Source organism: Sceloporus occidentalis, unplaced genomic scaffold, assembly GCF_023333645.1.
Source record: "Sceloporus occidentalis isolate IW3139 unplaced genomic scaffold, rSceOcc1.0.p SCAF_35, whole genome shotgun sequence".
In the NCBI taxonomy this organism is placed as follows: Eukaryota; Metazoa; Chordata; class Lepidosauria; order Squamata; family Phrynosomatidae; genus Sceloporus; species Sceloporus occidentalis.
In genome coordinates this window covers 3,917,968-3,931,731 of record NW_028317015.1, presented here as the reverse complement: position 1 = coordinate 3,931,731, position 13,764 = coordinate 3,917,968, and the positions used below count along the sequence as shown (strand labels likewise).

Here is a 13,764-nt window from a genome sequence, read left to right as displayed (position 1 = left end):
AGTTGTGTCTACTTATTGGGTACACATAGCAGGGTTCCAAAGTGTGCATGCTGACTGGTGCTGGAAGTGATTTCGGGGACAACAGGAAAATACATGGGTGATCTCTGGGAGCGACTACAGCTCTCTTGGGGAACCCGTTACACTGTGTTTTGTCCCCTTTAGCATCATAGACAGCAGTCTTTTGTAATGGTTGTCTATAAGGCCCAAAATTCTTGCAGGTGGTATAGCTGCCCATTCTTCATGGCAAATGCCTCCAGGTCATGCAAAGTCTTTGGTTATCTCGCATGAACCGCAACTGTGAGAGTGGCAATTTAAAAAGCCACAGGTGTGGGAAATTAACCTTTATGTAAGGACTTACCTCCAACATCTGTGCCCGGGCTGCTCCCGCGACTTCCTAAGGTGGCTCCCTGGGCTGAATCCAGACCTTCCCGGGTAGCGAGAGCGCGTCCTGGGACGCTTCCCGTCCGCCGGCTTCACCGCATGGTCGACCACGTGGCATACTAGATCAACAGCACCACCGTGTGTCCAAACCTCAAAATGCGCGTTTGACCCGGCTCGTCTACTACACAACTTCTCCGTTCCTGTCTCTCCTGGCAGGCTCTGCCCGCCGGGGTCCTACTTCACCAGACCGTTTCACTTTAAATGCCATTTTAACCTGTGTGTGGCATCTTGTGTAAACTTTTGATCAGGGCCATTTGCGTGATATCTGTTATCATTATGATTTAAATAAGAGCCAAACAACCGTGTGATAATAAATGGCTTCATCTGATCACTAGCCTTAAATAAAAGTGTTTTTCTGCAAGATCAGCCATATTTTCAAAATCAATGCCAACATTTCACAATTTCTGCCAGGGTATGCAAACTTTGGAGCACAACTGTATATTCATATATATATATATAAATAAATATTACATTTAAATTGTTCTTCAATTTTAGAAAGGAGTCCTACCTGCATATATCAGTGGGACAACCAGCGATATTTAGTAGAGAAGACATTAGTAGAGACTTAATATGCTTTCTGTTCGAATCTGCTCTGATTGAAAGATACTTCCAGGCTTTCCAGGATGGTGAAAATGGTTCACAAAAGCTAATCCTTAAGCAGTCCTTTGAAGATGAAGTGAATGAATTCAAATGTTTTCTCATTTCTGCCCCCTAGTAAATGCTTATTTTTTCAAATTCAAGTACGTATAAGCTATGTTTAATGTACTGTAAGCACTTTTAAGTTTCTACTGTACCTGAAGTCACCTTTAGGAGTATATTTTATTATTTGAAATAAAAACATGTATATTTGTATTAATTATGGGCAAGCACAAGATTTTCACTTACCTTATCACTTGCTTATTTCTGCATAAACATGTAATCAGCAGATAATTTCCATTTTGTATGGCATTACAAGAAAACCCCTCAATAGTCACCTCCTAAGCTTCAATGGTGTCGCTGAAACACCTTGATCGCGAGGCATTCAGTGACACCGAACACCCACCCCAGGACGCACTGTGACCGATCCGGAGAGCGGTCACAAGCGCCACTGCGAGAGAGTTTGCCACTCACAAGATGGAGGTGTCCTTTAAAAAAAATAAACAAGTTTCCAAAGTTTTCAAGACGGTCTCACCAGACCCTCCCTCCTGAAAACTCTCAAGTTGCAGGTTGAATACAGGTACTGCATACAACCATGCAAGTCAATGGAGCCCAGCTTTCTAATCAGAATGCGATTAGTAAAATATTTTTAAAAAATGGAAAGAAAAAAAAAAGAAAATTAAAAGAAACGCTGTAACTTTCCAAATATCCTGACATGGAAAGAGGTAGAATACTAGCATTTCAAATACCCAAGGGGTGTCTACTCCCACATATGGGGTGGTGTTTATACCAGAAGCTGTACATTCATACCTGAAGTACGATTTGTGTGATAAAAACACAAGATAAATTACTACTTATTTGGGAAGTCTTCAAAATATTTAACTTGCATTGCCCGGGTTCAATGATACCCAAAATAGCACATGGGGCAGAATGTCCAGATTTTGAAAAAAAAAGTGAGAAGCATGTTTTTTTTTTTCTTTCACCTTACATCAGGGCTCGACAAATCCCAGGCGCCAGGTCGCCATGGCGACAGAGAATTGTGTCCTGGCGCCTAGGTTTTGTCAGCCTCTTACATCCAGAAAAAATTGTGGATGTAAGAGGCTGAGTCACCACACGGGGGCGCTGCTGGTGCTGTCTGCCCAGGAGTCTGGGCAGACAGCACAGCCACTCAGAGCCCGCCCCCGAGCCTGAGATCCCTCCCACGGAGTGATCCTGTAGGCTGAAAACGCGGTTGCTGCAAAACCAGCAATCGTGTTTTCAGCTGCCACAGGCAGCTTCAGGGAAGGGGGTTGTGTGTTGATTGGGCCCCCACGCAAGTGTGGGGACCTGACCCAACACCCCCCAGCTGCCTGATCGCTCCATGAGAGCGACAGTGCAGTGTTAACCCCTTCAATGCCGCGATCGCGGCATTTAGGGGTTAATTCCCGTTTTGTACGGGGCTCTGCTGCTGGTGGTCTGCCTGGAAGCCCAGGCAGACCAGCAACAGCAAAAACGAGCCCCCCACAAGCTCTTTGATGATTCCTGTAGGCATGGAAGCCTACAGCAGTCATCAGAGACTCCCCCTGCAATGGCTGGTCTATAGACCAGTAATTGCGTCCCAGCTGCCACAGGCAGCTTCAGGGACAGGGGAGATGGTTCTTTGGTCTCCACATGAGTGAGGAGACCAGCCCCAACACCCCCCTGCTGCCTGATCGCTCCATGAGAGCGACAGTGCAGCGTTAACCCCTTCAATGCCACAATTGTGTATGACACATTTGTGGCATTGCAGGGGTTAACATTTGTCCCCACAAACTTGTGGGGACTAAATATCAGTCAATGCTGTGCTCCAATGGAACATCAGCATTGAAAGAGTTAATAAAAGTTAATTAAAAATTAATTAAAAAAAAAAAAAAAAAACAGCACTGACCTGAAAGTCCAGGGTGCTTCCAGGTCAAATGCTGTGAGTTTAGTAAGTGGGCTGATGATGATCAGATCACTCCTGACCAACTGTTAGTTTAAAAAAATCCTGGCTCCTAACTTTTTTACCTGGCGCCTAGATTCACAACAAATTTGTCAAGCCCTGCCTTACATCATATTGTAAGTTGGTTAGGTAGGTTGGTATGAGCCCTATTACTACTGACTGTGAGCACCATATACTATGGCTTTTGGCAGGATTTATACTGCACAACACCAATCACTAATTCAAGATATCTTACCTTGAGTGTAGGCATCTAAATAAAAAATCCACTGAGCTACATATTTCCAGGCAAGAATGCACAGAATTCTTAGTCTACTTGTAGCCCTTGAGGTCTGGAGCCATGTACCACAAATATGTTTTTTAAACACAATGACACTTCTGCCAACACTTCAAACTATTTACCATTTTAAGCAGCAAAAAAACAAAACACTACTCTTAAACAATTAAGTCACGCTTTTTATTTAAAGAATAATGCAAATTACATTTGCTTGCAAAATAACCATGTTTAGTGCCTCAAATGAAGTGTATACTTTAGCATCGCAATTCTTGTGAGCGGATTATTGTCACTTTAACGTAAAGCTTGAACATAAAGTAGCACGCTTTCAACATTGGGAAAACGTTAAACAGGTCAATCATGTTGATCATTCTGGCAAACTATCATTTTTTATTGCAAAATGTTCTCAGAATAAATGTTTTCTTAGAAGGAACTCATATACAATCATCTTCTGGCAAATTACAGGCTCCAAAGCATGGCTACCGCTTTGCAGATGCCCACATCATGGTAGTTGAAGTAACAAAGGCCTGCAAAGGTCAAGGCTGAAACTGCGAAGAGACCTGTGTTGGCCAATTTAACCTTTGTGTCTCCGTGGACGTAATCTGTCAACACTTGTCCAATGCCCCTGTAGATAACGCAAAAAAAGAGAATTAGAAGAGGGGCTTAGATGCCTGAATCAGTTATTCAAAGGAGATTATGAAAATACTACCCTTAAGGACTAATATTTTGGGTCATTTTTTCAGCTACTGCTCATTTGTATTCATGGAAGCTGCTTCCTGAGTTCAGCCAAGCAGTACTACTGTATTTTTGTGTGCATTAATTGGTCTTGAGAGATATTTTTAAAGGTCCAAAGGCATGGGAGAAAGACAGATAGGCCCGGGATTTATCTTATTTGCGAACAAGCAAACACTCCCATCACCTCAGTTGGAGATTGGATGTTACCAGACCAGGCTATAATGGTGTGGTCAGAGGATTCCACATTACAATCAACAAAAACTAGAGCAGAATTTACATTGACAATACAGTAAAAAATGTAGAGACATTTTAACCTCATTTCCTTACCAGTGCCCATGGAGGGTGAGGGCTGCAGCCAGCGAGTAATCCATTGCAGCTCCAGGATATAGGTATGCTGCAGGTAAGAGCCCAAGGAGAAACACACTCAAGGCTCTTTCACTTGTCCAGTGCAGCGAGGCAGCCTTTGAGCCACCTAAAGAGGACACACAAGGAAATGGCTTTACCCAATATGAAAATAAAAAAATATTTAATACCCAACTTTAAAAGTGCTATGGTGATGACAGCTTTTAATTTGCTGTGGGTAAGTTGCTATTCCACGAGCAGAAATCTGAAGGACAAGATAACTTATTGTCAGTTTAATAACGTATTACAGATGGAATAGCAAGAACCAGAACTGAATGGTTTTCAGTCAATTATATGAACTAAAACCTGGATCCTATATAGGAATTTTAAAATAAATCTACAGCTTCCATTATGGCTACATTTCTGAAGACTTCTCCTAAAAAGAAAATTAAAAAAAATGAAATACAACCTCTTGTCGCATACATACCTTGCCGGATCGGGGTAACATGGATCTGAGAAGTTTGAAGTGCAAGGCGGTCTTGTGGGACAACAGTCACAGGTCTGATCAGCAGTAATTTGTTGAATGTTAATGCTGCAAAATAAAATACAGTTTATGTTACATAGTTAATTAGGCTGAAAAAAGACAAACAGTCCATCAACTTCAACCGTACTGTCAACCCATATTAGCTGACCCAGAAGGAGGATCAACTTTACCTTGTAAATCTACCATATGTAGATTGCATTAGCCAAAAGGACTTCAGTTTATTACAAAATGTAACCGCCCTAACATTAAATAAACCTTCTCAAAGTTTAAGACGGAAGCTCCTGTCTTCTAAGTTTAAGGGGTGCTCACGTATGGGTCTGCATTAATCTCTTTTTTCAAATGACCATAAAGTATTATAAAACTTTTTTTTTTCCAGGAGACAGAAAAAGATCTGGGTTAACAGTGAAGTGATGGGCTGTCTGTAACACACTTGAGGCAGCTTGCTAGTGGAATATCCTATGTATTAACATGGAAAAGACGGAACTTATGTTTTTTTGGACTCGGCATGTTTAATAATCACGGTGGGCTTTCTTCTATTAATCTCTATGTATTCATCCTGTTGGTGTTTGTTCAATAAGCAGATGTTGGCAGGCGAGTGGCAGTTTCAACTAAACAGCATTACAGAACACGAAGGGCCAAATTCAGTTGGCTGCCCCTTAATAATGCATAACAAATTTAGTGAGATCTCTTAAAAGTTGTCTAGTCTAATAAACTGCATTTTATACAGACCAGCGTGCAAGGTATGACTCTCCATACTACATAATAATTCAGTGATCTGAAACCATTCCTTTCCTGCTAACTCTTCCATCTCTTACTTTAGTGAATAGACCCCAATGCCCGTCAAGCTTACTACATTCTGTATACACCTGTCCATGCATTTTAAAAGAAACTCAGATCATCATTTTGGTCTGCACTAAAACAGTGCTTTTATTGTATTCTCAATATAAACAGTATCACAAAACAACATAAATCATATTGAATAGTACAATGTTTCTAGATTCGAGGAATGTAATAATTACAGTTAGTTATTACGGTTTGTATAGGTATCAACTTGAACTTGGTCTGCTGGGTAGATTTTTCATCTCTACCTCATCTCATCATTTAGCTAATAAGCTCCAGTCATTTTAACATCACATGCTTTTATGCATACATCCACATTATTGACAGACATTTACTAAAAGGGACACTCCAGTCATCATATGCACATTAATGTATATGACGCTGAGAGTTTACATTGTGTGCTTGTTGCAAATGCACGGGTAGGTTCTGCAGAATCCCCCATATGCACTTGCCGTTTTAACCACCTCCTTTCTAAATCCTTGTACGTTATATAGGTTCCTGCTAGTCTGCTCTAGCTTGGCTAATGCTGTGTATAGGGGGATCTATTAAATCCCCTATGCGCATGCCTTGAAAGAGCTCCCATTGACCTCAAGCAGCCTATCAGGAGCAATAATCAGACCACGGAGAAGGGGGGGCAGCTGCAGCTTTTTCCTTTTCATTGTTGAAGAATACATATTAAAGCATTCCTTACATTAAACTTTTATATACATTCTCCGATTGTAGGCTGTCAGAGAAGGTAAGCCGTCCCTTAAAAAAAACAAAAAGCTAAGCCACGCAACAGGGGTTAAAATATAATGTCTCAAAGTACATCATCATTATTGAGTGCACTTCTGTATAAAACAATTAGCTGAAAAAAACCAACGTTGGAACATCATCAAAAGAGGGATGCAATTTTTAGTTTAGAGTTGTTTTAGGCTGTGCATAATAGGTATTGACCATTTTGTAGATTCTGCGATTCCACTATAATCCCGCAATTTATCTGACATTATTTGTAAGTAAAAAGCTTCAAATGGAAAATAAAAGTCAGTTTCTTTCTTTTTCCATTGTTTCTATTACATCAATTAGCATAGGGGTGCACAAATAAAAGTAGACCAAGGGGACAATGCCATCACTCTTAATATACACCAATCAGCCATAACATTATGGCTAATGTGTCCCCCTTTTGCCTCCAATACAGCCCTGACCCGTCGAGGCATGGACTCCACTAGGCCTCTGAAGTTGTGTTGTGGTATCCAACACAGAGACGTTAGCAGCAGATCCTTTTAATCCTGTAAATTGCGAGGTGGGGCCTCCATGGATGCATGCTGGTGCCATGTGTAATCCAGGTCAGCGGCACAAACGCACCCAGCCATCCACGTGATGTAAAAGAAAACATGTTTCATCAGACCAGGCCACCTTCGTCGATTGCTCTGTGGTCCAGTTCTTATGCTCACATGCCCATTGTTGCCAGTGGACAGGGGTCAGCATGGGCTCCCTGACTGGTCAGCGGCTACTCAGCCCCATACGCAACAAACTGCGATGCACTGTGTGTTTCAACAATCTGAGCTACAGTAGATCATCTGTTGAATTTGACCAGACAGACCAGCCTTCTCCCCCCACGTGCATCAATCAGCCTTGGCCGCCCATGAGTTTTGGAGATGCTCTTACCCAATCATCTAGCCACCCTAATTAAGTCCTTGTCAAAACACCCCAGATCTTTATGCTTGCCCATTTTTCCTGCTTCCAACACATCAACTTTGAGGACGAAATGTTCACTTGCTGCCTAATACATCCCACCCAGATGACCTGCCAGCGGGCATAATAGTATGGCTGATTGGTGTAAAACCTCCAATAAATCTCTGTACGGGTGTTATTTTAGAAAGACATAGAATTTGGATACAGTGGCCAAGCTATACAATATATATATGTCCAGTTCAAAAGCCGAGTTATAATCAGCAGATTGAATAATTAGTTGTAACCTTACAGTCGCCTATCTTAATGGATTGTGCAGATACACTGTATGTTCTATTAGCAGATGCTGTTTAAGTCAACTAATCATAAGTATTGCATCACAAAGTAACTTCACTCCACATGATGGATAATCTTGGTGCAATGCATATTACACATCCCAATTCTTTATATAGCACCAGCAGATTCCGTAGCGATGTTACAATAAGGTACTCTATATGAATTAATAATAGCTATTACACTGCTAAATCATGTTACTACACTATATTAATGATTTTATATCAGCAGAACTATATAATTACTATATACATATATATCAAGATGGGTCAGAAATAGTCATTACATTTTATGTATACGTGTTATTGCCTTGCGCAGCACTGAAGAGCAGGATATCGCTTTAAATGTTTTTATAATTTATAACAGTAATAATTATAAACAATATACTTACGTCCAGCTGCCCTACACAGAGAACTTATTCTCACTAAAGACGCCATATTCCCCAACAAGGTCACTTTGTAACCTGGAAGTGAATTGTCAGACACCTTACGATGACAGGAAGAAGTCTGATTTGCCCTCTTTATCAACAACACTTTATTTAAAGAACAACGTCCAATTTATTTACAAAGCACTTGGAATAGTTTCAGCAAACCCGAGGCTTCAGCGAAAGTTACATAGCTGCGTGCCACCAATGGTAACCGTTCCGGTTAAAGAAACCTTGCATCTGCCATTCAATGCGCAGCGACATATTATTGGTGGGAAATCCGAATTGAGCGAACGTAATGTAAAACAGGAATGAGGTTTGACACGCAGCTCCAGCCAATAGTTATTATGATCGTTTATGTCCAAGCCTCGATATGGGAAAAGTCTTCCGGATTCGCGCTGCGTGACCCGATGCTCTACACCAATAGCAGAGCGGCTCGGGCTCTCGGCTTTTCAGCGTGGTTGCACAAGGTTGCCCGGAGTTTGCTGTAGGTGAAGGTCGGAGCGGCTGGCCATGGCAGACTTTGATTCCAACATGGATTTGTCGGGGGTTGGCAGTTCAGCTGAAACGGCGGAGCTTCGGAGAATGATCGCCGTGGAGCAGCAGAAGGCGCAGTTCACAGCTCAGGTGAGAATGGGGATAAGTAGAGTTGTGTGGGGAGCCATGATATACAGGACAGGCCGCATAAGAATGTCCTGCCCGATGTTATTAGTACCCTCAGAGACGTTATATTGCAGAAGGATATCCTCCGTAACAGACCCGTAAATAGAATGTGGCGCAGCCTATCTCAGTAATAATATTTAACGGAGACCTGTATGGTTTGCGTATATTTTTCTATAAGGATGAGCTGTTTCTTAGTGGCAGCGGATCTAAGGATCTGGAAATCTGGCTTTTGGACTTTTATTGTTATTTTTTTAATAAATATTTAATTTGCCTACGTCCGAGTAGAACCCTGGAATGGTCCAAGGTGCCACTTGAGTTGCCTTCACAGGGATGGTAGGAAGAAGCAAGACCTGGTGTTTCCAGCAGAGAAGATAAACCAATACATCAGATAAAGAGAAGCTCTGCTTACTTCAAATTGCTTAGTGTGTGTGGAATGGCGTAACGGGAGTCACGTAAAGGAATGTTTTCCCCTAGAATAGAATATATGCTTTTAGAAGGACAATTTTGTCTTGGCTCAAGAAGAACCCTACTCCTTCCTCGCCACTCGAGTCCCTTAAGAGTTTAATTCGATCCTTATTCAAGTTTTCCCATTCAAGCGTTAAAATCAACCAAGGCCAGCTTGGCATTTGTTGAATAATCACGTTAAGCATTACATGTTCAACTTTAGAGCTCAGCACGCCGGTTAACTATACCTCAGATGAACATATGGTGGCTTAAAGGGGCTGCAGTGCAACGGTCACCTTGCCAACAATCAGTGGTGCTGATTATCAATCGCAGAGCCTCTTAAAGTTCTGCCGTGGATTGTTTTGCACAAAAAAGTGGTACCAGGTGGCAAAATGCTTTTATGTAGCATGTCTGTCAATAAAAATATTGTTGTTTTTTTTTGTCTTTGCAGGTCCATAACTTTATGGATGTGTGCTGGGACAAGTGTATGGATAAGCCCGGGACAAAGTTGGACTCACGGACTGAGAGCTGCTTGGTTAGCTGCGTGGACCGATTCATTGACACAACGCTGTCCATCACCAACCGTTTCGCCCAATTAGTACAGAAAGGAGCACATTAATGTAACCAACTAGTTCAAGGACTGATCCAGCATCATACCTCTGATACTCTGCAGTAACTCTCCGGCGATACTGAAGATATTTGCAGCAGTCGTGGAACTTTGAATATGTATCTTCTAGCATTGGTGCTGTCGGGCTCAGCTGTTTCTTTAGGCTTGAGCTGTGTAACATGGATAGTAAAAATACTAGCAGTCCATGTATTTTACCGAAAATCTGTTATCCATTCAAATTGTGTTAATACTGGTGAAATGACGAAATAAGAAAGTTAATATGGAATAAAAAAAAAAATACATAGCAAATGTCTGATATTCGTATGACTGCTTTGAGAAAAGGGGCAGATGCACATTTTTGGTGTGTGTGTATAGAACATAACGGAGTATTTGATGGGATGGTAACATACGGTGTTTTATTCACTAAACATCTGGTTTGAGTAGACTGGAAGTGGAATAATGGTTTGGCGGGCTCCTTGGATAGAAAATAAATCTTGCATTAACTCAAGCTGTAATAGAACAACATATCTACAATGGAAAACTATACAATTAGACAATTATATAGCTTATTATACAGTTTTATCAACAAAACTAACAAGCATTTTTATGATTTTAGGTATATCACAGTTTCAGTATATTATTTTCTGATTCTTCTGGTGTTTATACTTGTGCAGATGTGTTAATTCTAAAAATTACGTTAACTGTACAAAACATACATATTATATCAATGCATGAACGCAGATAAACCAGAAAAACAAACAATTGCTCAGTTTGGCTGAAGCAAACAATGGCATTATTTCAAGTAAGGCTGTTGCTGCTGTGTGTGTGTGGGGGTAAATCAATATTTATTGAAATTTTAAAATTTTGTAGGGATACAGAAGAGAAAAATCAGGGAAGGTAAACAAGGGAACACACACTCCAATATAGCATGTAAGGGGGATGACAAGGCGGCATACAATAGTGCAATAACCAGTAGTCATGCGGAGTACGTCAAAAACATGCCAAATGAGCATAGTCACGCGGTCATGACCCCCATCAGTGGTAGGAACATGAATACAGAATGGGTGAAGCCCCAGCAGATAGAACAACAGGGCATAAGAGCACATCAACATTAGCATATATGAAACCTAGTGCTTAGATGAAGCAAGTGCCGAGATAACACAGCACACCAGTACATCACATGAAAGAACCAGGCAGACGCCGAACTAGAGATACGATATACGAGTGTATGAGCGGGGCATGCCAAGGAGAGAGGTGCGTGTGTCCCAGAAGGGAAAATTTAAAAAAAGGGGGGGGAAGAGGAGAGAAAGAAAGGGAGGAAAAGGAGAGAGGAGGGAGAGGAAGAAGAAAAAATAAATAATAATAATAACATATATATAGGGGGGGGCAGAGCAGGCAATAGAAGTAGAATAAACAAAAACAGAACAAAATAAAAAGTCCCAACAGAAGCCCATTACAGTCACGCACGTGGCGCGTCAAACAAGGAGTTGGCCGGAGAATCGGAAAGGAGCTGCATCCAATAGAACCAGGTACGTAGATGTCTAGTCGCCGCATCCGAGGCAGAACAGATAAGCTCATCAAGCGCCCTCTCAACACGTTGAAACCATTCCCGAATCGTGGGGGGGGGCAGAATCACCCCAGTGCAGGGGGATCAGGGCCTTCGCCGCAGTCACTAAATGGCTGAGCACAGAGGATTTATACCAAGAGATCGGGTATGGCATATGGTTTAGGAGCAGAAACTCAGGGGTAAAGGGGATAGCGTTATCCGACAGGGTTTGAAGATAGGAGTGCACAGTCGTCCAGAAAGGGCGTATGCTAGGACATTCCCACCAGAGGTGGAGGATGGAACAAGGCGAGAAGCTGCATCTCCAGCACGCGCTGCTGTGTGTGTGAGCAGCTAATACCTTATGTCTCATGTCATTAGAATAGGAACAAGGTTTCATCCATTTAGTTAAGATTTTAATTACCGGTATATATATTAACTTATAGTGAATCTTAACCAGCGTATCCCTTTAAATGACGCATCAATAAAGCAAGCTTTGGTTGCTTCACTGATCCTTTAACTACAGTTTTGTTGCATTAGCCTAACCGGTCATTACAGTCCTATTGAGGATGGATTCCCTGATACACCTAACATCAGCCTTAGTTCTTTATGTGATTTTAGGGTTATTTCTATACGGTTATTCTATTTGGGATAATATAAACCCAACACCCTTCAAACTTATGTAATGGATTTATTAAATCCTTTAAAAACCTGCTACTCTGCCCTGTTTCCACAACAATGTGATTAGATGTTTCAAACTGAGTGAATAGAATTAATCTTCAGTTGTGATGTATATTAACTATCTGGAAAGGTGAGAAGGATCCATGATAACAGAAGACAGAAAAGAATGTAAGTCATCTCAGGGGATGGATATCTATTTTTCACGATTGTAAAACATTTCCACCGTCTCGGGCAGAAAATAGCGAAGGAATTAAATTCCACTTGGACAGCTAAATGTAGCCAGTTGTAGACTCAGCAAGGCTACCTCGGTATTTTGTTCACAAAGGGTCGATAAGTCTATTCGAGCTCTGAAGGCCCTTTATACCGGTAAGCTCCACAGTCCGGTGACAGCTTTACACCACTGCAGCCGACGTTTGGCATTGCACATAGTGATCTTTGGCTTGTGTACCGCTGCTTGGCCATTCCATGGAGAGAGCCCTGCACGCAAGCTTACAATCTTGAGGACTCACTTTAGTACTCGGCAGCTCGGCAGCTCCCCTTTGTTATATGTGGTCTGACCTGTTTTTTACTCCAAGATGCTTCCACTTCACAATAATAGGACCTACAGTGGACCTGGACAGTTCTAGCAGGGCAGAAAGTCTATTTGCCAATAACTGTGAAAGCCATAACTATACTGTGTGCAATATGGCTACCCATTCTAGGTGGGGAAGATAGGTGGCTGGCATCTTGACTCTTTTTATATAGTAACACTAAATTTGTTTCCCTGGCTGGTTATAGATTAGGTCCACCTTGTCATTAGTGTTGGATATATTTTACTGGCTGTTACGATAATTTATGTTTTTTTCAGTTATGATATATACTTGTCTCTTGTTTTATTTTTCCATGTTAGAATTGCTGGATGTAGGCAATGATAAATGATAAATACAGGCAATGATAAATACAGATTAGTTTAAAATATTGTACACACGAAAAAGAAGTTCACATAAAATACATTAATAATCTTTCTATGGTCTTCCAACACAGCAGAGCAAGTATTAACTTTCATCAGTCTCTAGATATTTCACTTCTTAACCAATGAAGCCAAAAGAACAACCACTTCACATACTAGTATGTACAAGGAGAAGCATATCAGCAATAGGAAACCAGGGGCATACTGGAGTAAATGGTCATATCATCCATGATATATGTACAAATGTGTTATTGAAACATCTCATTATATTAGTATTTGTATTAATTTCATTATTGAAGTGTAAGGCAACATTGAGGTACTTAATATATATATATAAATTGTTTCAGTAGTCACAGGATCATAGTTGAAGGTGATTTTTATACTATTAAGTTAGTTATAGTCTCATTTTCAGGAGTCATATGGGGTTACCATGTACCATGTATCCTATGCATTATACAGGTTCTAACCTTGTAAAAGTTCTACTGTTATATATTTTAACACACATACAAAAACTCTGTATTTGTTAAAGTATTGATTAAGTAATAATCTTTACTGCACTTTTTCTAACTGTATTTAGAAGAGGTGGGTGAGCCAGCCATGATGGGACATAAGCCAAGCTGGACCAATCAAGACCAAATGAAAGGAAGGAGGCATTTCTACTGGCATAGTGATTCCTCCCG

The 13,764-nt window shown here is 41.0% G+C and overlaps 2 protein-coding genes across 2 annotated transcripts; one reads left to right on the top strand and one right to left on the bottom strand.

Moving 5' to 3' along the window:
* Positions 1 to 3,767: 3,767 nt before the first annotated feature.
* SDHD (succinate dehydrogenase complex subunit D) lies at positions 3,768 to 8,210 on the bottom strand. The gene is made up of 3 exons (XM_089487995.1): positions 8,165 to 8,210; positions 4,371 to 4,515; positions 3,768 to 3,933 (listed from the first exon to the last, which is right to left on the bottom strand). The coding sequence occupies exons 1-3, from the start codon at positions 8,208 to 8,210 to the stop codon at positions 3,768 to 3,770; spliced, it is 357 nt and encodes a 118-aa protein (XP_089344121.1).
* Positions 8,211 to 8,710: 500 nt separating this feature from the next.
* Positions 8,711 to 9,923, top strand: LOC149297983 (mitochondrial import inner membrane translocase subunit Tim8 A). The gene is made up of 2 exons (XM_089487848.1): positions 8,711 to 8,824; positions 9,756 to 9,923. The coding sequence occupies exons 1-2, from the start codon at positions 8,711 to 8,713 to the stop codon at positions 9,921 to 9,923; spliced, it is 282 nt and encodes a 93-aa protein (XP_089343974.1).
* Positions 9,924 to 13,764: the final 3,841 nt, after the last annotated feature.